General features: G+C 33.1%; 1 protein-coding gene across 2 annotated transcripts in view; it reads right to left on the reverse strand.

Moving 5' to 3' along the window:
• Positions 1-26,784, reverse strand: part of POF1B (POF1B actin binding protein) — a 76,137-nt gene that overhangs the window by 22,717 nt on the left and 26,636 nt on the right. For both annotated transcript variants that reach the window (XM_012790090.2, XM_012790089.2), the window contains exons 5-9: positions 26,532-26,633; positions 21,215-21,397; positions 8,762-8,892; positions 5,067-5,094; positions 3,225-3,299 (exon numbers count right to left, since the gene is read on the reverse strand). In XM_012790090.2, coding sequence (XP_012645544.2) covers positions 3,225-3,299; positions 5,067-5,094; positions 8,762-8,892; positions 21,215-21,397; positions 26,532-26,633 — 519 coding nt within the window. The remainder of the gene's footprint in view (positions 1-3,224; positions 3,300-5,066; positions 5,095-8,761; positions 8,893-21,214; positions 21,398-26,531; positions 26,634-26,784) is intronic.

Here is a 26,784-nt window from a genome sequence, read left to right on the forward strand (position 1 = left end):
CAGCTGTAAATTCTGTATCTAGTGAAATCAGCCTTTAGGAATTAAAGAAAAAAATCACAACATTTTCAGATGAAGGAGAATGAAAATAATTGTCCCTAGCCAACTACCCTAAAAAATAGCTAAAGGAAGTTCTCTAAAAAGAAGAATATAGTAACAGAAGGAATTTGGAACATTAAAAAGGATGAAATAGCATTGTAAGCAAAAATATGGGTAAATGCAATAGGTCTTCCTTCTCTTGAGTTTTCTAAATTATGTTAAATGGTTGAAGAAAAAATTATAACACTGATGTAGTTCTCAATATGTGTAGAGGGAATAATTAAGACAATTATAAATATGGAGGATAAAGAGAAATAAAGGAAGCAAACAATTCACTGAAACTGGTAACATACTGACACCATTACACTGAGATAAGTTATGGATATATAATATAATACCTACAGCAACCATTAAAGAAACTATACTAAGAGAAGCACTCAAAAGCATCAGAGAAAAATCAAAATGGAATTCTAAAACATATTTAAGTAATCCACAGGAAAGCAGGACAAAGAAAAGTGGGAAACAGAGAGAACAAATAGAAAACAAAAATATAAAAATATGTATTTTATTAACTTACTTGTAATTGCAAACATTAAACAAAATCAATGTTTAAAAAAAAGACAGATCCAGCGCTAAAATATCAGTAATTACAACTTTTAAAAAATATACCAATTAAAAGACAGAGATTGACAGAGTGGAAAAATAAAAAAAAAATGACTCAACTATGTGTTGTCTACAAGAAACTAACTTCAAATATAAGAAAAAGTATATATATATACATATATATATACACACACACACACACATGGACACAGACACACACCATATAAACATTAATCCAAAGAATTTATAGCAACAAAGAAAGCAGGAGTGGCTATACTGATATTAGATGAAATCCACTTCAGAACAAAGAAAATTACCAAGGTTGGAATTAGATATTACATAATGGTAAAAGAGTCAATCTAATAAGAAGACATAGCGATCCTAAATGTTTATGCAGCAAATAACAGGGCTGCAAAATATGTGAATCATAAACTTATGGAACTGAAATGAGAAATAGACAAATCTACAGTTATAATGAAGACTTCTATATTCCTCTCTCAGCAAGTGATAGAACTATGAGGCAGAAAATGATCAAGAATATAGAAGAACTCAACAATACCATCAAACAAAGAATCTAACTAACATTTACAGAACACTCCACCCAACAATGCAATACAGATTTTTTAAGTGCCCATAGAACATATACTAAGATAGACCATATATTTGATCGTAAAACAAAGCTTAACCATTTTCAAAGAATTGATCTCATACAGAGTTGTCCTCCAACCAAAATGGGATCAAACTAGAAATCACTAACAGAAAGAAAATAGGAAAATCTCTAAACACTTGGGAACTAAACAATACACTTTTATATAATCCTCAGGTCAAAGCAGAAGTCTCAAGAGAAACAAAAACACATAAAACTGAAATAAAATGAAAATACAACATAACAAAATTTATGGGACACAGCTAAAGTCATGATAAGAGGGAAATGTATAGCACTAAATGCTTACAATAGAAAACAGGAGAAGTTTTAAATCACTAACCTAAGTTCTTATGTCAAATAACTATACAAAGAAGAGCAAAATAACCCCAAAACAAGCAAATAAAAGAAATAATAAAGATAACAACAAAAATTATTTTTGTGGTGAGAACATGAAAAATCTGTTCTTTTTGGAATTTTAAAATAGAAATAAATGAAAATGAAACTAGGGAAACAATAGGGAACCCAAATGAAACTAAAATCTGCTTCTTTGAAAAAAATCAATGAAATTGATAAAACTCTAGCAAAATTGACAAAGAAGAAAGAGAGAAGACACAAATTATTAGTATAAGGAATTAAATAGGGGATGGCAATATATACCCTGAAGCCATCAAAAGGATAGAATATTATGAAAACTATATACACAGAAATTTGAAAATTTAGAGGAAATAGACTACTTCCTTGAAAAACACAAGCTACCATAAATCACTCAATATGAAACAGATTATTTGAACAGCCCTATAACTATTAAGGAATTGAATTTAGAATTATTTTCAAACTCCCCAAAACCAAATCTCTAGGCTCATTTTCTCTGGAGAATTCTACCAAATGAAAAAGAACTAACAGCAAACCTAGAGTCCCTTCTAGAAAACAGAAAAGGAAGAAATACTTCCCAATTCATCTTATGAAGCCAGTATTATCCTGATACCAAAAGTAAAGAGAGGAAAGAAAAGAAAGGAAGGAAGGAAGGAAGGAAGGAAGGAAGGAAGGAAGGAAGGAAGGAAGGAAGGAAGGAAGGAAGGAAGGAAGGGAGGGAGGGAGGGAGGGAGGGAGGGAGGGAGGGAGGGAAAACTATAAACCAATGTCTGTCATGCACTTAGATGCAAAAATCATCAGAAAGAGTGTTTCAAAGAAATAGGCCTAGAATGCACTTTGGATGGACATTCCACCACTGGAGATAATATCAGGGAGGTCTTTCAGATTCAGGTTCTAAGGAGCATGTGTTTTTCCCCCACCACTGTCTCTTTATAATACATACTGTGTGTCACTAAAATCATATTTCATTTAAGTTTCACAAATATGATATCAGGTTCAATACTTGGATTATCAACAAAGGTCTGAGACCAAATATCAAATTTAGAAACTGGCCTCACCAGACAAAACTGGATTATCTTCAGAATCCTTTCTTGCAAATACACGTGCTCTTCTTTTTAATCATATTTCCTTAGCATCTATCTTTATCTGTTGTCTCTCTCTCCTTCATAGGGGAATTTACTGCTACAGTGATATTTAGCATTCCACAATTCAGGAAAATCAATGCTCTGGCCTCTCCATCCCTCCCTATCAGTGGTGGGGTGGGGTGGGGTAGAGGATGGAATGGAGAAGAGGAGGGCAAAGATTATGAGTTACAGTCAGGTTGTACTAAATGTTAAGGAGTTAGTAAGGCCATTCCACAGCAGGGAGTAATATTTCTAGAATGTTCTCCTGAACACTAGTCTTTAAATAGTAGTTTTTGGTAGTCAGACTAAAGTCTGATAAAAGTATAGTCAACTCTTGTGTAACAGCATTTTATTTGGGACTTTCTGTTCTTAATTAAAAGAAGTGTCCTAGAAAGCAGTTTGTTAGTGTTGCTCTCACATGTTTACTCCTGACCCCATCTTACCTGCAGAATATAGCGAATCTGTTGTTTGGTAAACTCTGACAATCCTTTAGGAATCAATGATTCAATGTCTTCAGACTGTAAGAAAAGAGAGGCTTATCCATTGAACAGATATATATTAGCATTTTAATCTTAGTGTCAGCAGTCCACAGACTTTGTGTAACGGAGCATATTGTTAGGGTATTAAAAGATTAACTCACCTTTTGAGAAATAGTTTCTATGAATTTCATTTCTAGCCTTATCAGTTCTTACTTTTAAAAAATCAATCATATTACATACACCATAGAAAAAACCTTGAATTCCAGACATTTTAGGGAAAAGCATTGGGCAACCAATCAGATGTTCCATTTCTATTTTTAAAAGGAGCAATTTGAAAAGAAAATGGTCTATTAAACACCATTAAACACTTCATTCATTGTCTCTTTCAACAACTGGAAGTTTTTTTGGTTGATATATATGGCACTTTACAGGCAGATATTTTTAATAAAATAAAATTAGGGTGGTATAGGATTTATTGAGAATTTATATAGAGCTGTGGTAATTTTTGAAGGATTATGACGTTGCCTCAGCAACTCTGAGAATCTTCAACTAATTTTAAGTGAGAAGCTGAATTGAAAGTATGTACTTCTTAGAGACAATTAAGGACTAACTGAATTATTGTAAGGGATGCAGTATACCATTACGTTGGAAATAGAAAAAAAAACACAAAGAGAAAGTTGTGCTTTCTATTGCATTTAAATTAGTTCTTTCTCTGTGTGGTTACTTATTCTGTTAAAAGCAATTATTAACAAAATATACATATGTAACAGGATTAATATTTGAAAATTTTTTACTTCAGGATACTGGCTATTTGGTGTGGCACATACAAGGTTTTGAAGCATTTTTTCTTTTCTTTTTTTATTTCAGCATATTATGGGGGTACAAATATTAAAGTTACATATAGTGCCCTTGCCTCCCCTCCCCCATCGAGTAGAGCTTCAAGCGTGTCCGTCTCCCAGGTGGTGCGCATCGCACTCATTATGTATGTATATACTCATCCCCTCCTCCCACCTCCCACCTGCCCTACACCTGATAAATGTTTTTTTTTTTTTTTTTTTTTTAACATTTTGGTTACCTTTTATATCTTTGCCTCTCCCTAGCAAGGGTTAGGGATATGCCCTCACCCTCCACAATGCTCACCACATCCCTCAGATGTGGGTCTACCCCACCAACTTCACGAATCCCTGGTGAACACCACGACCATTTGAACACCATAGTGTTAATCAGTCAGTACCAATTTGCTATTGCAAGGACATGGAAACAACCCAAGTGCCCGTCAATTCATGAGTGGATTATTAAAATTTGGTATATGTTTACAATGGAATATTACTCAATTCTAATAAACGACAACACGTTAGCACCGCTTATACTATCTTGGATTAAACTTAAGCCCATTATCCAAAGTGAGGCAACACAAGATCAGAAGAATGGGCTCCATATGTACTCACCATCAAATTGGTTTTGAAGCATTTTAAAACTAAATTTGCTATTTATTTAGTTAATCATGTAGATTCCAGTTTTCTAAAGCAGAAAGTATATGATCAATAAAATTTTAAATATTCTGATACACAAGACAAGTTAAATCATAAAGTGATGGCTAAAACATTTTTGTGAATGATTATTACTTTTATAGCCATTACAAAGATGTAAATGGTTATATCATTTTAAAGGCAAAATGATTTTTTCACTAATCTATGTTTTCAGTCTAATAAAGGAGGTCCTAAACTAAAGGAATATTATTAGTGCAAGTATCAGAATCTACTTTGTTATCTACTATATTTAATTTTCAACTATATTTGCACTTACCTCATCTGTAGACTCAAAGTCCTGTTTGCTGCAAGAATGAAAAAAAAGATAGATAGGAAAACATATTCACTAATCATATATAAATGATTGTATTCTTTTAAATTGATATTACTTTTTGATATATCATGACACTGATTTAATTTATAATTACAAATGAAAATAATTTTTCTGGAATTAGCTGATCTATTAAAAATGAACAGCAACTGAAAACCAAAACAATAAAATATGTAGAAATGGTTAGTGCTGTCCATCAGCACCAGTTCATTTGCGGCTACATTAGAAGTCCTTGATGCTTGACAATACTACCTGGGCGAATAAATATCAATAATAGTTTTTCTCTATTTCCACCTTCTTTTTCCCTTTCTTGTATTATCCCTTTTCAGTTCTGATTCCAGCTCCTTTCCAATGTGTTTTTAAATTCTTCATACCATTTTCATCAAAATCAAAACTTGCAATACAAGCCTTAGTAACTTATTCAATCTATACTAGAGTACATTTGGCAGTGATGAGGCTGGAAGGGCATTTGAATCTCTACACAGGGACAAAGCCTTAAGCAAAATGGTCAAAATTCTAGTGGGGTAATAGAATTTCCAGCATCATAACAAGGATTTGGCCATGGGGATTGAAAGGCCTTTTGTGAAGCCATGTTCGGTAGGCAAATTCTGGAGAATTGCTGGTGGTTCCATCAGACTGGCACTTCCTCCTTTAGGAATGGTGAAAAATGGAAAGAACACAGTTCTATTTATTTTTGTCTACTTGTTCCCTCTCCACTTTGTAGAATTGGGCCCAAAATACATATGGAGAACGTACTTCTAAAATAAAAGATCAGTACACATGTTCTGACAGCAAGACAGAATATTTATTTTAAAGTAAAAGTTTTAGTATGTTAGCTCCTACCATTACCATCTAAGTAATTGTTTATGAGTAATATATTGCTTATAGAGCTTAAGTGGGTCACTCATTGTGCAAAATCTCTTGCATACACTTATAAAAATATGCAAAGTAGTATGGAGAAATAGAACTGAAGTTTCCACTTCCTAATGCACGACTTCATTATGTGCAATTATCTGCATGTATGTATATGTTATTTCCTGTGTTGCCCAAAACTGCAGTTGTGGGGAGGCCCTAGCAAAAATTGAAATAACTTCTAGTTTTTTAATGTTTTACTAAAATAACTGCGTGTATATATTCAAAGACAAAGCAAGTTAAAAACCTGTATCACAATGCAGTTTTAACAGCCTTGCATTACTGTTAACTGGAATTACAGTAATATTAATATACCTTTTGTATTTAAAAGATACTAATCCTTCACTCTCCCTATGCCAATGCCACTCTCATATACATGTCCCTAGTCACTTATTTCTTTTTATAAATGAGAAAACAAGACAAGTAGCAATCAATAATGCTTAATTTTGGAATTTTTAAAATATAACCAGAATGGTTTCATGAGACAACCATCCTTAATTCTGATCCTGCAGCCGACTCATTGCTGAGTTGCACTTTGGAAAGAGAAGAAAATTGGAGACAAAATTGGGGGGGGGTAAGAGAAGGAGAAAGTAGAAACAGAACGGATCAGGGAGGTGGAAAGGTCAGTGTGGATTACCTCTCTATTTAACACTGGGGCATAGTGGCTAGAATTACATTGGGCAGAAAAAGAAACAGAGTGGTACTCACATATACTACATCACCTCTTGGAAAAGAAGGAAATAAAGGGAAAGACTTTAAGGTAGTGAACTTATGTAAAGAGGTGAATGTGTGAAGTAGTTGTTTGGGTAACAGGAGAGAGGAAGAGTTGTTTGGGTAATAGATAATAGGAGAGGGTGTTGAGTAGGATAAAACAATGATAAAGGCCTAACTGAAAATGGAAACCATACATTCATAATGGCACCATTTCAAATAAACAACTGTGCTTTTCTCTAGCAGTGAACAACAACATGGGTATAGCAGTAAAGAAAACATTCATTCACTCAACAACATATTAATTTAGCACCACACTAAACCAATCACTATGCTATGCAGCAAGGACATCACGGTAAATAAAACGACCCTCATGGAGCCCTTTGCATTCTAAGGATAGTGTATGTTGGGTGTTGGATGGAGGAAGTGGTGGTAAAAAGAGACAATCAATAAGGCAGAGAGCTAGACTGATTCAGAATTGGGACTTTGCTAAGTGGGAATGACAGTTAGCTAAGGATGCAAAGCAGTTGCAACTAATGGTAAAAGAATGATTGCAGTCAAGAATATGAAAGCAAGAAAAGGCAGGAAGGAGGGAGCAATAAATGGAAAAAAAAAGATAGAAAAAAGATTAACAGAGACTACATTGCAGGCACTAAAATTATTATCGACATGGAAAATATATACCATGTAATTCTGAGTGAAAAGGTGTACAAAATAGTATAAAGGTGTCATCCCATTTATGTAAACCTGTACATTATAAAAAAGATCTAAGAAGTAGAAGAAACTATTTATTATAAAGTCTGAATTAGAAAACAATGTATTGACTTTCATTTATCTTCCAGATTATTCTAAATTTGTGGAACTTTCCCAGATTTTGTTTCATACCTGACCACATATATGTTGTAACGATATAGTAAAAGGCAACTTTTGGGATGTAGCTTATAAAATTCATTTCATGATATAATATGCTCTCATTTGCACATAAGCAGTTTATAAATTACTAATGTGTCTATATTTAATGATATAATTATATGTTATTATGCTATATAAAATTATATAATATATTTATATCAATTTTTATATAATATTAATATAATATACAGAATTGTAATATATTACATATCAAGTATATATTATACTCTGGCCTCCATATCTTAAACACACATAAATGGAAGATTAAACAGTGGTGTGTTGGCAATTACATTGTATCTTATATCATCAATATAGAATCTTAAAACAAATCATAGTATACCATGTATTTTTTGAGCTCCTTGACCAAGAGGTTGCTTTTACCATCAAAGTAAATTATAATAGAAGGTACACAGAATTCTTTACTGATCCTAAAAGGGTTTTGTGATCTGATGATTTTCATAAACTGCATTAACTCTTAAAATGAGACATTTGGTCAGATTTGCTCATATACTGTGTTTCCCCAAAAATAAGACAGAGTCTTATATTTATTTTTCCTCAAGAAGACACCCTAGGGTTTATTTTCAGGGGATGTGTTATTTTTGTTAAGTATGGTACAATCTACGTTTATTCAAATATAGTTAAGTTGTCTCTTCTGGAACATCATCATAACTCTCCAAACCCCGAATTCCATCCTGAATTTCTTGCAACACTATCTCCTTTAGAACCACTGGCCCCAGTCTCTCATGTTGAGCAATAGAACTTTCATGGGGCAGATGAGAAGGGCTGCTCTTCTTCTTTATTGCTCTGTGACAAAATGCATGTGTTGTGCAGATACACTGCGTAGCCATCCCATCACTAGGTCTTATTATCAGGGTAGGGCTTATATTGTGCAAATGCTTAGAAATCCTGCTAGGGCTTATTTTATGGGTAGGTCTTATTTTCAGGGAAACATGGTAGTTGCCCTGTTAACCCATTTAAAGTACTAGAGTTTTGCCATGAACCTAATACTGCTCGTAAAAATAAAGCTTATTCAAAAAGTACTATTATAGAATGTTGTAAAATGTTCGATAGCTACCACATTGAGGCAAACAATATGTTTACGGTACCTTCCTCCAATTCTCTGCAAGTGTTCTAATAAGCAGTGGTATAGATCCATATTCTTACGGCTTAGATCAGCAAGCAACTCTCCAAAATATTTGGGATCTAATTTTTCAGGGCCATCATCCTGAATTACCACCTGAAGCAAATATCAATCACAATTAAAAACAATATTAAGTTTTTCTAAGTTCACAGACATTTTGATGTGAAATGAAAAAAAGTAAAGTAACATATTAAAGTCATCATATAAATCAAGCCACTAAATTTCCTTTGCATCTGAAGTACACATTTTACAATATGGGAGTAATTTAAAGGAAAAATCAACATTGCAATGGCATTTTTAATTTCATTTCACTCAAGTCTATGTGATGTAGCTCAATGCAAAAGTTGAATAACATAAATATTCTTGAACCTAAGTACTTAAATAAAATAGTAAAATCAGTGAATAAAAATCTTTGAATTTTCAATTATCACCACAAAGCTTGCTCATCTAACTCCTGTGGGAAAAGAAAATATGAATTATTAATATATTTTTATTAATTTTTAAATTAAAAAATTTAATTGCCACACAAAAATTGTACATATTTATGAGTTGCAATGTGGTATTTCAATACCTGTGTACAACAGGGTAACTAGCACATCCATCACCTCAAATAATTATCATTTGTTCATATTGGGAACATTCAAAATCCTCTCTTCTAGCTATTCGAAAATGTAGAGTAAATTACTGTTAATTATAATCTTTCTACACTGTTATAAAACACTAGAAATTATTCTTCTATCTAGCTGTAATTTTGAATCTGTTAACCGACCTCTCCCTTTCATTTTTCAGCCTCTAGTTACCACTATTCTACTCTTACTTCTGTGAATTCAACAGATTTAGTTTCCACATATGAGTGAGACATGAAGTATTTATCTTTCTGTGCCTGGTTTATTTCACTTAACATAATGTCCTCCAGGCTCATCCCTGTTGCCACAAATGCAGGATTTCATTATTATCAAGGCTGAATATTATTCTATTGTGCATATATATAACATTTTCTTTATCCATTCATCTACTGATGGACACTTAGGTTGATCTTATGTCTTGACTATTGTGAATAGTATTACAATAGACATGAAGTGCAGAGAACTCTTTCACATACTGATTATTTTAAAATTATACTGACAATAAAATAATTACTTTCATTTGGACTTGCATATTCTCAGTAAAAGCCAGCTTTATTTGTTAGTACATCTTAAAATTAGATTAAGTAAACCCACTCAATTCAATGTGTCTCTATGTATTTCTTGTTGGACTCCTTCCATTTATTATTTGGACTGAATATCTAGTCAATCTGACATGGGAAAGAGTAGCTCAGGGGCAAGTGTAGAAAATTTGTAGACTTCAGAGACATCTGAAATCCTAAATGCAAGTTATTATGAATAGTGTCCAAATAAGACATATTCTATTGGCTTCATAGTCTTTGGTACCAATCTTTTTGATATTGTCAGCCACCTTGCCTCCCATCCTTAAGATACACTACCTGGAGGATAATAACTTAGGTCATACTCCATACTACTTTGATATTGCATGGAGGTCCAAATGCCCTAAAAACACATTTATTCCTGAGTATACAGATGACAAATGGACTTTGAATTTTACCACTGATACTTTTTTAACCTGTCCTCTGAATACAGACCCTACAAAACCACACATTCTGAGGAAAATGGAAGAATTGCAAAGTAAGTAAAGATGAGCTTTCATAATCACATCTGTGACATGAAAAACAATTTACAAGACTAGTCAGTGAAAAAAAGCAGGATACAAACTACAGTGTACTATCATCATATTTTTAAAGGTATGTATAATATAACTTTTAAAATCCTGGATGAGTATAGCACAATGTTAGTTATCTTGTTGATGTACCCTTTGGAGTCGCTTTCCTAGGGAGGTAATGGTTATCTCCTAAACAAAGTAAAGTCTCCTATATGGAGGCATGAGTAGATAGGTAAACCTGTAAAATCAGTATCATCACACAGTATGTTTAAATGTCATAGAATTAATAAGTAGTCCATATATAGAGAGAAAGATAGAGATACTGTATTAAAATAGATATAGATCCATATATCTGTATTTACAGGGTGTTCCAAAAGTCACTATACATAGGGAAAATGGGAAATTGTAGCTAAATGTACCTTTAGTTACAAAATGTTAATTATAAAATTTTTCTTTTGTAGTCTCCATATAAAGGAAAAAAATTGTAAAATTTTATAATGAATATTTTGTAAATAAAGGTACATTTAATTATAATTTCTTTTTTCCCCTATGTATGACAACTTATGGGGCACCCTGTATATATTCAATGTAAATCCTTTAGATGTTTACATAAACATAGTAACACTTTCTATTTCCCAACTTGTTCTGTGCTCCATCCATGGTAGATTTCACTGTCCTGGGCAGACACCATGCTATTCCTGCCTATAGGTCTTCACTCACATTGTTTGCTCCTTAAAATATCTTTTCTACTTGTTGTATGTCCAAATCTTACCCATCCTTTGAAACTCATCTCAAGATATACAACTTCCATAAAAACTGACGCTATGCCAGCCAACAAGCTAATTCAATTTAGCACTTTGTGCACAATTATCTTCAATTGTTTTTATATTATTTTATAAATGTAAGTCTTGTTCTTTTAGTACCTTCTTCCTATCACAAAAGAAATAAACTTAAGAGTAAAAAATGAGTAATACTTTATGGTATATCCCATAGTATCTAGCACAATACTGATTAAACATTCTATAGCTGCTCAATAAATATTTATTGAATTGAAATAAGTCATCTACCTCATTAAAACTGACTTCAAATGCTAACTGATTCTGGAAAGAATTTTCTTACTGGTTTCACTCTTAAGGTAGTCAATGAAGAATGGTTAAGAAAGTCAACAAGAACACATATAGGCAGCACTTCCTCAATAAATTAAGGTAATCCCTTGTACCTTCTTCCTGCATAAGAGAAAGAGGTCAAACTTCAGCAACTAAACTGAACCCCTTGTAGAGGTGGAGGTTGGTATCAGAATTATACCTAGACTTCAGGATCTTGGCTATCAGCTCCTCAGTGACAGGCCCTTCTGAGAAAATGAAGGACAAAATTAAGCAAGTCTTCATTCAGAATTATATCTCATTTTAGGAATTATTGTGTTTATGAAAATTATCTGACAAGTAACACAACAGCCCTTTTAGGATCCCCAACTCAGATGGGTCCAAACATGTGGAGAGGAGAGGACTGATGGAAGTCAGATTCTCATCTATTATTAAGGCTGTGACAGAACTAGTACTCAAGACTGTGGTGAAATTTCCTAACCATAAACTGTCATTGTTGCAGTTAGCAATATTTTCCATTACTAACTCACAGCTCCTTAGAGCTTCTTAATTTTATTAGAACTACTTGTGGATGTGTTTTGGCTCAAATCCATGCTCTTGTTACCTTGAGAAAGCCAAGATAGGGAGCTTCCCAAGGATTCATGAATGCCTTGGGCCAGAATAATAGTAGCACTAATACATGGAGGTTTTCTCTGTGACAATATTGAGTTAATAGGATACTTGAGATATAGCCGCACCCCATATCTACTCATCTGCCTGATGAATGAAAGCTATCTCAAATGTCAATCTTGGATAATTACTTCAGTTGTTCACATTATAAACAGGGCAGGAATACAGACTGTGCTGAAATATAGTTGTTCCAAGATATCTAAAATGTGATATTTCTCCTAAAAGTTAGAAAAGATTCTTGAACATGCATCAACTATAATAATGGCCCACAAGTCCAACCCTTTGTCTCCAATTGTAGGTGAGAAACCTTTGATGAGAATTGCTCCAGTAAACCCAAGGTAAAGCAGCAATGTTTAGATGTGTAACCAGATGCAAATTAGTGCTCATTTTTCAGAAAATCTGTAGAAGGAATTTCTAAAGAGAAACTATGGACCTCACCTCACTACTGTCTTGAAAGTTCTTGTCCTGGTTCCACTGTGGGCTTTTGTTTCTTATTTGTGGTCTATGAGATTCTAGGAGTAAGAGGTGGATTTTTCTTGCTAGCCTATACAGTATATAAACTTTCATATTCAAAGATAATACTTTTGACCAACAATATTTAGAAAGTTCAGTGACAGTGATCATGGTACCCTGCAGGTAGTAGATACACAAAAGTTGCTGATTTTGGCTCTGCTATCTATATTTTCTTGTCTGGTTTACCTCAAGCTTAATGGCACACATTTGTGAGAATGCTTCTCAGGGCTAGGGATAGTTTATGGTCAAGGAACAAATTACACTTCAGTAAGAGAGAGTCTTGGCTTAATTAAATTTATTCCCACTACATAACTGGCTTAAGTGTGTGCATGTTTCTTCTATTTAGAATGGCTGCTTAGCAGATTATAAAGTGCTTAAAATGCCATGTTATATAAAAGTGATTATACCTAAGCACCTAACCTTCTAAAAGGTCATGAACATATAAAGTAACAAGGTCTTCTGTATATGGATCTAACTGAGTAGTAACTTTTGAACTGTTGCATGACAATGGAAAACCTCAGTGTTAATAAAAGGTTATAGCATATTGATTATACCTAGATGTCCAGCAAAGCTCAGGAGGATATGGTGGCATTTGTAAATAAATAAGGTTACCACTTGATTAATTTTGGTTTGATTTGGCACATTTGTTAGATGTCATATTGACTCAAATCATAGTTAATCCAGTAGACGTTAATCTCAGAGAAAATTAAATGCATTTTAGGTACAATGTCATTTGGCTAATAAGGTAAAAATAATAATAATAATTGGTCTCTCCCTATTTTGTACCACAGGTAGCAGTCCTAGCAAAAGAAAAAGTGCAAGAATTATATTTTTAGATTTTGAAAATCCTCACTATTATTTAATCTCCATAGATATTTTAATAAAGAAATGATGCATGATATAGTACTTGGAACATAGTAGATTGTTAATAAATTTTGTCACTGAATTGAATGTACTATACAACAATCACACTTCTAAAATGAAGACTTCTTCTCATAACAGTTGCATTCTTGAAATAAAGAACTAATTTAACTTTTTTTTTACATGAATGAACTTAGACCACAAAGCGTTGTAATGAAAAAAGAATGGAATTTGGAACCAAAAGTAGAGCTCCCACTTCCTAGTTGTGAGTTAAGTAAATTGCTTAACTTCTCTGAACCTCAGATAACTCAACTTCAAAGTGTAGGTAATTTAGTATCTATTTTATAAAGTTTCTGGAGGTAGCAAATAAAATTAAATAGGGGATAAAGTGATTTTTAAACTGTTAAACCATCATGCAAATAATTCTTCTATCTCCAACTAATTTAAAACCATGTAGTTGATTTGTGTTGTCATTTTATGAGAACAGCGATTGAATAATAACATTTATAACAGCTTATTCTTTATCACTGGAAAATAATATGTATGATATTTTCCTATAATACAAAGTGAGTATCGAGAATTTAGAAAGCTTTTCCTCATACATAATCAGAATTTTGCAACAAATCGATTTTTCTTTTTTACCTATGATTTCCAGGAAGTTCACAATCAAGTTTTTTAACCAATTTAATAATGATATAGAATCCTGTGGCCTTCTTTTCTGTGTACTTTCCTTCCTTCCAGTGTTATAGCTCTATTATATTTATACTTTCACTGGCACATTTCTTTTTCTATCCCATTGCATCTTATTTTTTCTCACAATCCATTCCAAATCCTTTTGGAATGAGGTGGGAGGTATAAATACATAGATATACAGTATCTATATTGATGAACTTATTTTTAAACTAATATATATATTTTAAAATACATAATTGGTTGGTAATGCCTTTGTTGCAACATTTTCCCCCTCTCTATTTCTCTATTCTGTCATTATTAGCATATAATTTATTCAAGGGATGTGACTACTTATATTATGCAACCTAGGCCAATGGAGGAACCTACAGCACATATGCACTAGCACTTTTAATGTAATTTATCTTATACTCTATCTTATTTTCTTAAACTTAAGGATAAAATCTATACCCAAGAACCAAATACAGAATTTACAAGGTCTCACAGGCATAAGTCATTCATTCATTCAGAACACATTTATTGAGAATTTACTAAGTATTGTCCTAAGGTATTGTCCTAAGCACTACTAGAAACAAAAGCACATAAGACACTGTCTCCTCCCTCAAGGACTTTATGGTCCTTTAGAAGAGCTAATATATAAACCTAAATAACTTTAATGTATTGAATAGACTGACTAATTGTTAAAATATATAAAGAGAGGTACAGATCAAAAGCTAAAAGAGTTACAAGAAGGAAAACTAACTCTCAGCTCTATGAGAGAAGTTGTATGATGGAAGAATCATCAAACAATGACAACTAATTAGGTGTGGAGTGGCAAAAGAGAGGGAAAAGTAAAAAATGATGTTAAATTTTAAATCTAGTGATTAGAACACTAGAGATATCATTAATAGAAATAGGGGACATAGAGTGAAAAGCTGGTATAGTTAGTTGAAGGTGACTGTGAGACGGCCAAACAGAGATGTCAGGTAGACAATTAAAAATGATCTATTGGAGCTGAGAAGGAAATCTTTGAAAATTTTCCATGTAGAAGTGGTAGCAGAAGTCAAGACTGTACATCATATTGTCAAGCGAGAGACAGTAGAAAAAAAAGGGGGCAAGTATGGGTTCTTAGGGAAGGAGTCCTGATGAAAGAAGGAAGAAGAGCCTGAGAAGAAGACTTAGAAGGGACGGTATAGTATACTGGAAAGAAGGAACATCAAGAATATAATGAATGTACAGTGACAAATGCAGGAAAACTGAAACAAGATGAAGACCAAGAAAAGGAAACAGAATTTGGCAACTTGGAAGTCAATAAATTCAGTTTCAAGAACTTGGCGAAGCTAGAATCTGTTTTGTAAAGTGTTAAGGAATGTGTGTGTAGTGAGGAAATGGCATCAGTGAGCATGAATTCTTACTATGGATATTCTGCAGGTGAAGGAAACAAAAAACATGAGATCACAAGTCAGTAGAATGATAGCCACATGTAGAAGATTGAACAGGATCTGCACTTCTCACCTCTCACAAAAATCAACTCATTGATGGATAACAGCCTTAAACCTAAGGCACAAAACCATAATAATTCTAGAAGAAAACTTTGGAAAAACTCTTATAGACATCAGCTTAGGTAAAGAATTTATGAAGAAGACTCCAAAAGCAATCACAGCAACAACAAATATAAATAAATGGGACCTGATAAAATTAAAAATCTTCTTCACAGCCAAGGAAACAATCATTAGAGTGGATAAAGAACCTGCAGAATGGGAGAAAATATTCACATGCTACACATCTGATAAAGGGCTGATAACTACCATGTGTACAGAACTCAAAAAAATTAGCAAGAAAAAATAGAGCAGACCTATTTAAAAGTGGGCAGAAGACATGAACAGAAACTTTTCAAAAGAAGACAAATGGTCAACATAGGAAAAGTTGCTCAACATCTCTATTCTCAGAAAAATGCAAATCAAAATCACAGTGAGATATAACTTAATTCCAGTGAGAATGGCTTTTATTAAAAAGTCCCAAAAGTACAAATGTTAGCATAGATGCGGAGAGTTCGGAACACCAATACACTGCTGGTGGGACTTCAAATTAGTACAACCTCTATGGAAAGTAATATGGAGATACCTCAAAGAACTAAAAATAGAACTACTACCATTTGATCCAGCAATCCCACTACTGGGTACTTGCCCAAAGGAAAAAAAAAGACATTCTATAATAAAGACTTCTGCACTCAAATGTTTATATTATAATAACAGCACAATTCACAATTGCAAAGATGTGGAATCAACCAACCCATGTGCTCATCAATACTTGAGTGGATTAATAAATTGTGATATATGTATACCATGGAGTACTACTCAGCCATAAAAAATAATGGTGAATTAATACCTCTTGTATTATCCTGGATGGAGCTGGACCCCATTCTTCAAAGTGAGGTATCACATGTACTCACCATTAAATTGGCACTAGTTGATCAATACTTATGTGCACATATGGAAGTAACATTCACTGGGTGCCAGGCAGGTGGGAGAGAGGAGGAGGGGATGGGTAAATTCACACCTAATGAGGGTGGTGTGCACTTTCTGGGGGATGGGGATGCTTGTAGCTCTGAGTTGGGTGTTTCAAAGCCAATATATGTAACCCAAGGGTACCCCCACATTATTCTAAAATTTAAAAAAGCATGCCTACTATTAATATTAAATAAATAAATACAAAATAAAGGTGAGTTTGCCACAAAATAAGAATTCAAAAATACACCATAGCAGGATGCTGCAGAAGGTAGTAAGAGACAGATAAGTTAGTGTTGGGACAAGATTGACCACAAATAGATATGAATTAAATTTTTGTAAGCAATAGCAGTGGATAAAAGTTTGCACAAAAGGCACTCATTTTGAATAACAGGAATGAAGTAGGAAATAAATATGGAGAGGAACTTGAACCACTTTAACGAATGAGGGGACAGGAAGAACTTCTGTGTTTATTGAACTGATCAGCCCTGAAATTCCATCAATAGTGAATGACTTATGTTAAATAAACATTGTAGCTTTTTGGACAGCTGCCAGAAAAAGCACCTGACACTAAGATCTGTGCTGTCTTGATGTTGACGAAAAAGAATTTTTTAATGATGGAAGAAAGGCATCATATCACAAATTGGAATATTTTCCATTTGCAAGAGCACTACCCATGTGAACAAGACTACTCCCTTTACACTTTCCCATGACTCCAAATTGTCCTGGAATCCTCAAGCCAAGAAGAAGAGAGTTGCACACACAATACACATAATTATTTGAGTCTCTCTTATAAACACCACCTGTATAACAACTTGTAAATTATTTCAGCTGTGCTTTTCCCTGTCACTAACATGTTTGAAATTACCCTTTCCTTGCTAATGGCAGAAAAATGATCATAGCATGTTATTCTTAATTTCCCCAGGGAAGACATGTGACTGGTGATACTTTAAATTTGAAACCAAAATGATTATGTTGCTAGGGAGTACCATGGAAAACATACATAAATTAATTTCATAAAAAATATTGTGAAGCCAAGTTTTTAGATACCTGATTTGGAAAAATAATTTAATGTTTTTGCTTTGGGAAAAGCACTTAAATGTGATTTAGTTTCATCAAATTAAACCAATTTCTTATATTGTTGCTGTTAAACATTTGGAGTCTGGGGTTGTGGGAGGAAGAAGATAAATAATCGAACATTCATTTCAGAATCTGTTATGTATTTGGCCCTAAGCTAGGTGCTTCAAATATTCTATGTCTGTTAATCCTCTTGTAGGATCTAATGTACATTAAATTATGATTCTCCACCTTTTACAGATGAAAAAATGAGGTTTAGCCAATTAAGTCAATTGATGAAGGTCATGCAGCTCAGCAGAATCAAGTTTTATAAATTCAGATAATTGAATTGGAAGTCTGTGTTCTTTCCACTTTACCATGCTACCTCCAAATTACAATTAACTCTAAACACAGACTTTAAAAATGGACCATACCTAGCTTTAAAAGAGCATAACTTACATCTATCTGCTCCATCTCTCTTTAAAGAGACTCTTCCACCCACGTGTCACAACTGTAGGGGACACGTAAACATCAAGGAGCCTAGGTTAGAGAACTCTCTCTCTTCCCTCCTTTTTCCAGGTGATCTCTGCAACCAGATTACCCTGTTCTCACTCAGCAGGAATGAATCCAATCCCATGTTCCATAAAAGTGAAACTACTAACTCTAAGCTTCCAAGGATACTGTTCTATTTTGAGCAGCACCTCAACTTTATTCTCATAAAAAAGCAGAAAAATTGTATCCACACAAAAAGCCTCTAGTCTTTAACAAAGCTATATAGGTATCTCAAACGGCAGTATGAATAGTAAAATATGAAAAAAATACATTATTTACCCAACTCTGCCCATTTTCTAAGTAGACAATATACAGTCTGTCAAATATATTGTTAAATGCACAATACTAGTAAAAATAAATCATACTATTACTGTTGCCACCGGACAAAATTCTTAATCCTGTGATATTTTTCTGATCTCTGAGAATTGTTCTTCATACCATTCCTAATGTCATTATTCTAGTAAGTTTTATACATAGACTACTGAAATAACCTCTGATAATCTTCTCTTTGCAAATCTATCTCCCTGACATTATTTTTCATGTTGTAGACATTATACTTTATTAAAAACTTTCAGCATATATTTTCATTTAGTCTTTACAGCAACCCAAATTTTATGGATGGATATGTTGCTATGCGACTTAGTATTCCTAAGAACACATAGTTTGAGAAGGACAGATTTAGGAGAGGAACCCAGGTCTTCCTACCCTGAAGCTAGCCTGCTTTCTGTTTTATTACCAATACCCCATCCAGTGGTAGATTTTTCTTAATTCAGTGCTCTATTCATGTTTACACTATTGATCAAGGACTCTTCATATAAATGACCCAAATTAAAGGGGGAACTATCAATGGGCTGTAGATTTAGGCTGCCTAGATATGAATCCTGGCTCCACCACATGCTAGCTGTGTAAGCCTTTGCAAGTAACTTAACCTTTTTGAACCTCAGTTTCATTATCTGGGAGATTAGGACAATAGTACCTTCCTAATCTGATCATTGTGAGAAGGAAATTAATCAATATGGTAGTCTATCTTGCACAAAGCTGCTAGGGTTAGCCTTCTAAAGAATACCTATCAGTGTTTTCCTACTCAGTAATCTTCACTCACCCTCCATTGCCTATTAAAGAAAGCCCAAACTTTTTAACTTAATACTTAAGGATTATGACCTATGGTGTAATGTATCATGTTAACATTACACCCTAGTACTCCTTGTCATATGTCTTCCCTGCCATACAAATCAAACCACTATTCCTGAAGCCCCAAATATACTTTCCCAAATCCATAACTTTGTTCATATGATTCCCTCTCCCTAGGATGTTATCTTCACGCAATACCACATCACCACATATGGAAATTCTGCCCATTTCAAAACCCAGGTCAATTTCCTCCTTATCAACAAAGCCTTCCTTGAAGTTGCAGATGAAATTAATTTCTTCTCTCTTTTTTTCCCAGAGTATGGTTTTTCTTTATTTATGACAGACACCATTTTGCTTTGTGTTATCTTTTCTGTTTTAGGCCATTTTCTCCTATTAGAGGAAACTAAGGCAAAACAAATTAAGGATTAGATTTAGCTGTATAAAACTGTTGATATTTGACCAATTTTGACATATAATATGACAATTTCAAATGATTTAATCTAATAAAATGACTCATTTATGGTCATTACTAATCCATTTAAGATATAAGGCCTTTTTCTTAGATTGGAAAAACACGGATTTTAAATTTTTATAGTACTTTTTGACCAATATGGCCAAAGTATATACTACAAAGTTATAGTCCTTATAAATAAACTCAGGTATATTTAATATAAAATAATCAAAGTCTTATGTAGGCAGGTTCCTCCCTTATTTTATCTTGTTCTTTTCTTTTGTCTTTAAAAGTTACTTATGAAAGAGGTCAATTTGAGATCTAAATAAATACAAATGATGGTAGATTTTCCATTGTTATAGTTGTTATTTTTAGTTTGACCAAAATCTTTTTTCTTTTAACACTTCTATACCAGATGTTTACAATGCTCCAAAGTCTTCATAACATAAATTAGTCACTGAGGATTATATCCCATATTTTTCATTGGCAACTAAATTTTATTTCCTATTTTGTTGATGTAATATACAATAGAATATATAAATATTCTGACTTGAGTTAGTATAATAGATTCTCAAAGAAGACCTATAGGAGGTAATTACCAGATTGTGAAATGTGACCACTAACTATTACCATAGAAAATATCATTTCCAATTAATTATTCATTTAAATACCATACCTCATGAAAATATTTAATGTTGCACAACTGTTGGGCCCATTTTAGAACTGAGGATGAGTTAGAAATTAGGTATTCATTAACCAGTTCATAACTTACCTCAGAGATTTAATAGATTGCTGGATATAAATTGTTTTGCCTTCTGATAGGAGATGAAAAAATTTGTTTTAAAAATGCTATAACAAAGCAAAAATACCAGTGATATAATTCCTCAATATTTTGAGGATAATTCTTTCTTTCTTTCTTTCTTTCTTTCTTTCTTTCTTTCTTTCTTTCTTTCTTTCTTTCTTTTCTTTTTTTTTTTACAGATGAGGTCTCACTATGTTGCCCCGGCTGCTCTCAAATTCCTGGGCTCAAGCGATCCTCCCACCTCTGCCTCCCAAGCAGTTGGAATTATAAGCACACATGATGGTGCCTGGCTCTTTAATGAAAATTCTTGTGGGTACCTTTATAGTGGTGTGAGAAGGGTTCAAGCATGTTATTCCAGTTTGATAAGGAATCAGCTGATTGATATTACCTGCTCATGAATCTGGCTCAATCCACCATGGCACATTTCATTTCCAATGTTTGTAGAAGTTAAATCACTTCCTGTGGTGGTTTGGATTTGCTGGCTAGAATAGGACTGTTGACAGTGTGGAGAGTGGATGATCTGGGGCTGTTGGACAATGTGATGATGGCATTGGACCTCAGGATGACATTCCTAAGACACACACACATGCCAAAAACAACCACCAAGAATAAAAATTACCAATCAAGAAAAAGCACCTGAAAATATTTTTAAAAATGTAATGTATTCTTTCACTATAATTCAAACTCTAGTATTTATAGTTTTAATTGGTGATATATTATTTTCCAAATTATTTCATTGGGAAAATTTGTATTAAATTCCATTTTTATTTGATCAACTAGTTGTGACCATCCAAATACTTACCAAAATTGGCCAAGGAATTGCATGTTTTGATTAAATTAATATTCCAATTATACTTAACACTAAAACTTTAATGAATATTAATATTTCCTTTTTTAACAGCATAATTTATGTATTTATTTTTAATTTCAGAATATTACAGGGGTACACACATTTTGGTTACATGATTTGTTTTTGTACAGTTTGAGTCAAAGTTATAAGTGTGCCCTTCACCCACATAATGTGCCTATTTTTTCCTCCCCCTTCCCACCTATTTGATTTTCATTGAGTTTTACTAACATATGTGTAGATAAGTGTTGATCAATTAGTTTCAATTTAGTATTGAGTACATGTGGTGTTTGTCTTCCCATTCTTGAAATACTTCACTTAGAAGAATGGTCTCCAGTTCCATTCACTCCAATATTTATAGCAGCACAATTTATAGTTACAAAGATGTGGAACCATCCCAAATGCCCAACAATACATGAGTGGATTAATAAAATGTGATATATATATAAATATATACCATGGGGTACTACTCATCCATAAAAAATAGTGATCTATTATCTTTTATAACAACTTGAATTAATCTTTCTTTGATGATTCAACAGGCACGTCAGCATATGATTACCTAATAATAATACTGAAGATGAAGATGAATATAAAATTAGAAAATAATATGATACAGTGATTTTCAATGTCAGGAATCATATCAGAATAACAGTGGGGATGCAAAGTTCTCATGCTTATGAAACATGAGCACGAATTTTTAAAAAAGATTAAAAACCAATGACTGAAGCTTCAAGTCCAGAAAAAATGGATTTTAACTCTGATTCTACCACTTACTTTATGATCTTAGGAAACTGTATATGCATCCTTTATGAACCTCAGTTTCCTCATTTGTAAAAGTGGACATAGTGCATATCTCATTTGGGTGCCATGAGGAGTAAATAAACTAATGTCTATAAATTACCTAGTACAAAGTAGGTGAGTAATAAGCCTTGCTATTATTATTACATCATCGTCATCATCAACTTTATCATCATCTACCCCACTTAATTTGTAGGTGAAAAAAAATGCTGAGGTCCAGAAAGATAAGATGATTTACTTATAAAGACACAGCTAATTTATGACAAAATTGGGACTGGAACTCATGATTTCTAGCTTACACTTCTTTCAGGATATTAAGCTGAATTTGTACTGACCTCAAAATATTCTGGAATTTGTTGTTCTTAAACTAAATCCCTGATATCTGCTTGTTTATTTGTCATGGCTTTTTTAATGATAAGTATACAGAACAGATTAAGAAAAGACACCTGCGTATTTTAGTTTTAGGGATTTCAAGTAGGCTCGGATTGGCTTATATTATTTTGTTATTATTCTACTGTGATAAAAAGCATCTGGAAGACTGTTTTCAAAGGAAAAATACTCTTTTTTGAACCATAATGCCACCTGCATGCACATACAATTAACTTTGAAAGTGTAGATTCAATGCTCTCTTTCCTTTTGATTATGGAAAGTTAATTTTATTAACGTAGTAAAGCACTTTGCATTTTAAATTTTCATATGAAACAATTTTCAAGGTATATTAAATGGAAAAAAACAAAGTACAGAAGAATGAACATAGTATACTCCTTTTGGTGTAACATTTAAAAAATATACACACATATGTATTTACAAACACATATGATATGCATATATTCATAGAGCAAAAAACTTATGAGTGGCTGATTCTCAGAATACAAACTGGGGATTAGAGAGTCCAGATAAGGAGGCTTATTTTTCATAGTATATCTCTTCATACTCTGAAAAAATTTTACCATGAATAAAAATTAACTTTTCATATATACAAAAAATATTTTGAAATAAAGACAAAATTCATAAAGAAACGCATTTTACAAATAGAAATTGCCTTGGTAGACATATAGATAATAAAGGTCAGAGAATTAGTTAATGAAATCATTTTCTCTGTGCTTTTCAAATATGACTCACTTTACAAGTACACTAGCACTTAGATCTTTACAGTTTAGGAAACTAACTGTATGCCATCAGTAACTTTCATACAAATTTTGAAGGTGAATGAATGTTATATTATTGTCTTTTATGTTACAAACTATCTTCATATACTGAATTAGGGTAAAATCACACTGACAGTCTGAGAAAACTATCACTAAATGGGGAGCTTGTACACTATTGAAATAAAATCCCTTCTGAAGAAGAAAAAAAAAAAACAATGTATTCCTCAAAAATGCAAGTTAGGAAACACTTGGAAAGGACACATCAACAGAGGGCAATAAAGAAAACAAAATTGATTCTTAATCATCTTCCTTTGTTAATATATCAGTTGACTCTTTAATAAAATGCTGACATTCGCAACATCTGGGGTGCCTTGCCGCTTCCCTGAGCCTATTTGGCCTCCAAACCATTCATTGGTACCACTGAAATCTTAGCAGGTTCTCAATTTTTGAATGTTACACCTGACTACTAAAGTCATTGTTCTAAAGCAAGATGTTTGTATATTAATCATAGTTTTGAAGTATGTCATAAGCTGAATTTCCAAAGTACAAAAGATCAAATATTTCTGATTTATCATAGCTTTTTCCTCTTTGGTAGAGAAAAAAGAATTACATAGAGTATTTATCTTGCAACTGGCACCACTTTACCACCTTTCTACTATAAAGGGCTCTTTTTTCTTGGACGAGTCTCATTTGCTAAGAGCTAATCCTATTTGATTTAGTCACATGTGACAGTAAACAGGTTCATCTAGACTCTGGCTTTACTCAACTTGTCCTAGTTTATTTCCATCACTGAGGAAACTCAACCAGGACAAAGCAGTAGAAGTTTGTTCTACTGCATGGTTCCTTTTATCTTGGGCAGCTTCTGTGCTAGTTTCTAAACTCCCAAATTGTTAAAGTTATTAATAAGAAAAAGTGGGCACAAACAAACATTCAAGTTAGTAGTAAATAGTAGCAGTGTACTCTTACAGGAGCTCTTTTTTAATTGTTCCACATGCATAACAATGGTAATGTACACAATATTTAATGTATTACTCTAGATTTTAAGAATTATAAAAGCTTTTTATTCTCTTTAAATAAAGAAACTGGAAGCAACATGAAATGATGTGCCTGAAATATTTCCTGGTATTTAAAATGTGTCATCTCCCATCCAAGTACTAACGAGGCCCGACCCTGCTTAGCTTCTGAGATCAGACAAGATTGGGCGCGTTCAGGGTGGTATGGCCGTGGAAACTCAGACTTGTGGGGAGAGGGGGGAAAGGGCATTTTTTGAAACCTTAAAATTTGTACCCCCATAATATGCCAAAATAAAAAAAAAAGTGTCAAATTTATTTTTGTGGCAGCCAGTTAGATAAAAGACAGATGTTGTAATTTGACAGCTTGAGGAAAACTTCCATTGAAGAATAGACATATTTGATGAAATATTTCTACTTGATATCATAAGGTCCAGAAATATTCTGCTATTCCTCTAGAATATATGTGTTGAACAAATACTATACCAAACCCTTTAGTTTATATCCAGTTTTCCAAGCAAACCAAAATCTTAAAGATTTAGTTGTTTATGATTCTGAGAGTTTACTCAATTTCATTTTTTACTGGACATCAAATAATAATATGTTAGTTTCTATACATCTGGTAACAACTGTCTGTAAGTGCTCATAAAAATAAAATGTGTTTTCATGCCAAGAGGTTGAAAAATGAAAATCTAGTATATGAGAAAAATAATTGTGTTTTCAAAATTGACTTGATATTATTTGACTGCTTATTATGGGTTGGACTGTACCCCTCTCAAAGGTATGCTGGAATTCCTAACCCCTAATAACTCAGAATGTGACCTATTTGGAAATAGGGTCTTTATAGAAGTAATCAAGTTAAAATGAGGTCATTAGGGTGGGCCCTAATACAATATTATTGGTGTTCTTATAAAAATGGAAATTTGGACATAAACACAGGCATGCACAGAGAGATGATGTGAAGATATGCAAGGAAGGTGCCATATGGAGATGGATGATTGGCGTGATGCATCTCTACCTCAAGAAATGTCTGAGGCTGCCAGAAGCTAAGAGAAAAGCATGGAAGAGTTCCTTCCCAGGGGCTTCACATGGAGCATGGGCCTGCCCACACAGTGATTTCAGACTTCTGGCCTCTGGTACTGTGAGATAATAAATTTCTATTGTTTTAAGCCATACTGTTTGTGCTACTTTGTTACGGTAGCCCAAAGAAAGTTATACACTGCCCTAGTTCAAGAATGTCCAAGAGATAAGTCCAAGGCTTTGTCTGTATCGAACATGTTTATATCCACTGAGCAGAGCAATATGAAACATCTGCTGGTTACAGCAGCAACTCTGCATGAAGGACTTGGGGCTCTAGATGCCATAAAATTACCATGGCACTGTTGCTGCTATATACTTTGTACTTGGTCTTTCAATCTGAGCTTAATGTAATTTTTAAAATGTGACTTGAAGCTTTAGTTTTCTAGATTTTTTACAGTATACAGAATTTCACATATCTGTTCATACATATTGGCAATTTAAAATTTATTCTGTATTAAAAATTAGGAAAAAATTATAATGTTTTCAATTATGATTTTTGTAAGGCTAGTTTAAAAGAACACAAACAAGACATTGGGATATCTACACTAAGTTCAGATTCTGCCATTAATTTTCTATGTAACTTCACATATCTTGACTTCAATTTCCCTTTCAATAAAATGGAGATAATAATATTTCCCATAATAAAATGGATATGAAAGTACTAAGGATGGTACGAAGGGCTAAGTACATAATAACGTATTATAATAACTCATGGTAGTCTTGCCTGGCACTTGAAAATCAAATGTAATTTTAGCTCTATTAAAATATTCATCATTTAAAATTATATACTTATTAAACAAGTTTAAAAAAATTAATTACCTGATTCATATTTAGCTTCTCCACTTTTCTTATTGTTTTTTCATAAATAACATTGTTTCCTGGGAAGAAATGTCCTCCTCTTAGGAATGGAGACAGTGATTCCTATAAAGAGATTAAAGAATATGTTTTGTTTTGGAAGTTACCTTTTCAAAGGAACCTTAACTTAAGCAAATATCCAGTCTCTAATAGGCTCTGAGGTAGTGGCAGAGTTTAGGAGGAGGGCAGAATGACATCCTAATAATGTATTGACAGA

This window comes from Microcebus murinus, chromosome X (genome assembly GCF_040939455.1).
Source record: "Microcebus murinus isolate Inina chromosome X, M.murinus_Inina_mat1.0, whole genome shotgun sequence".
Lineage (NCBI taxonomy): Eukaryota > Metazoa > Chordata > Mammalia > Primates > Cheirogaleidae > Microcebus > Microcebus murinus.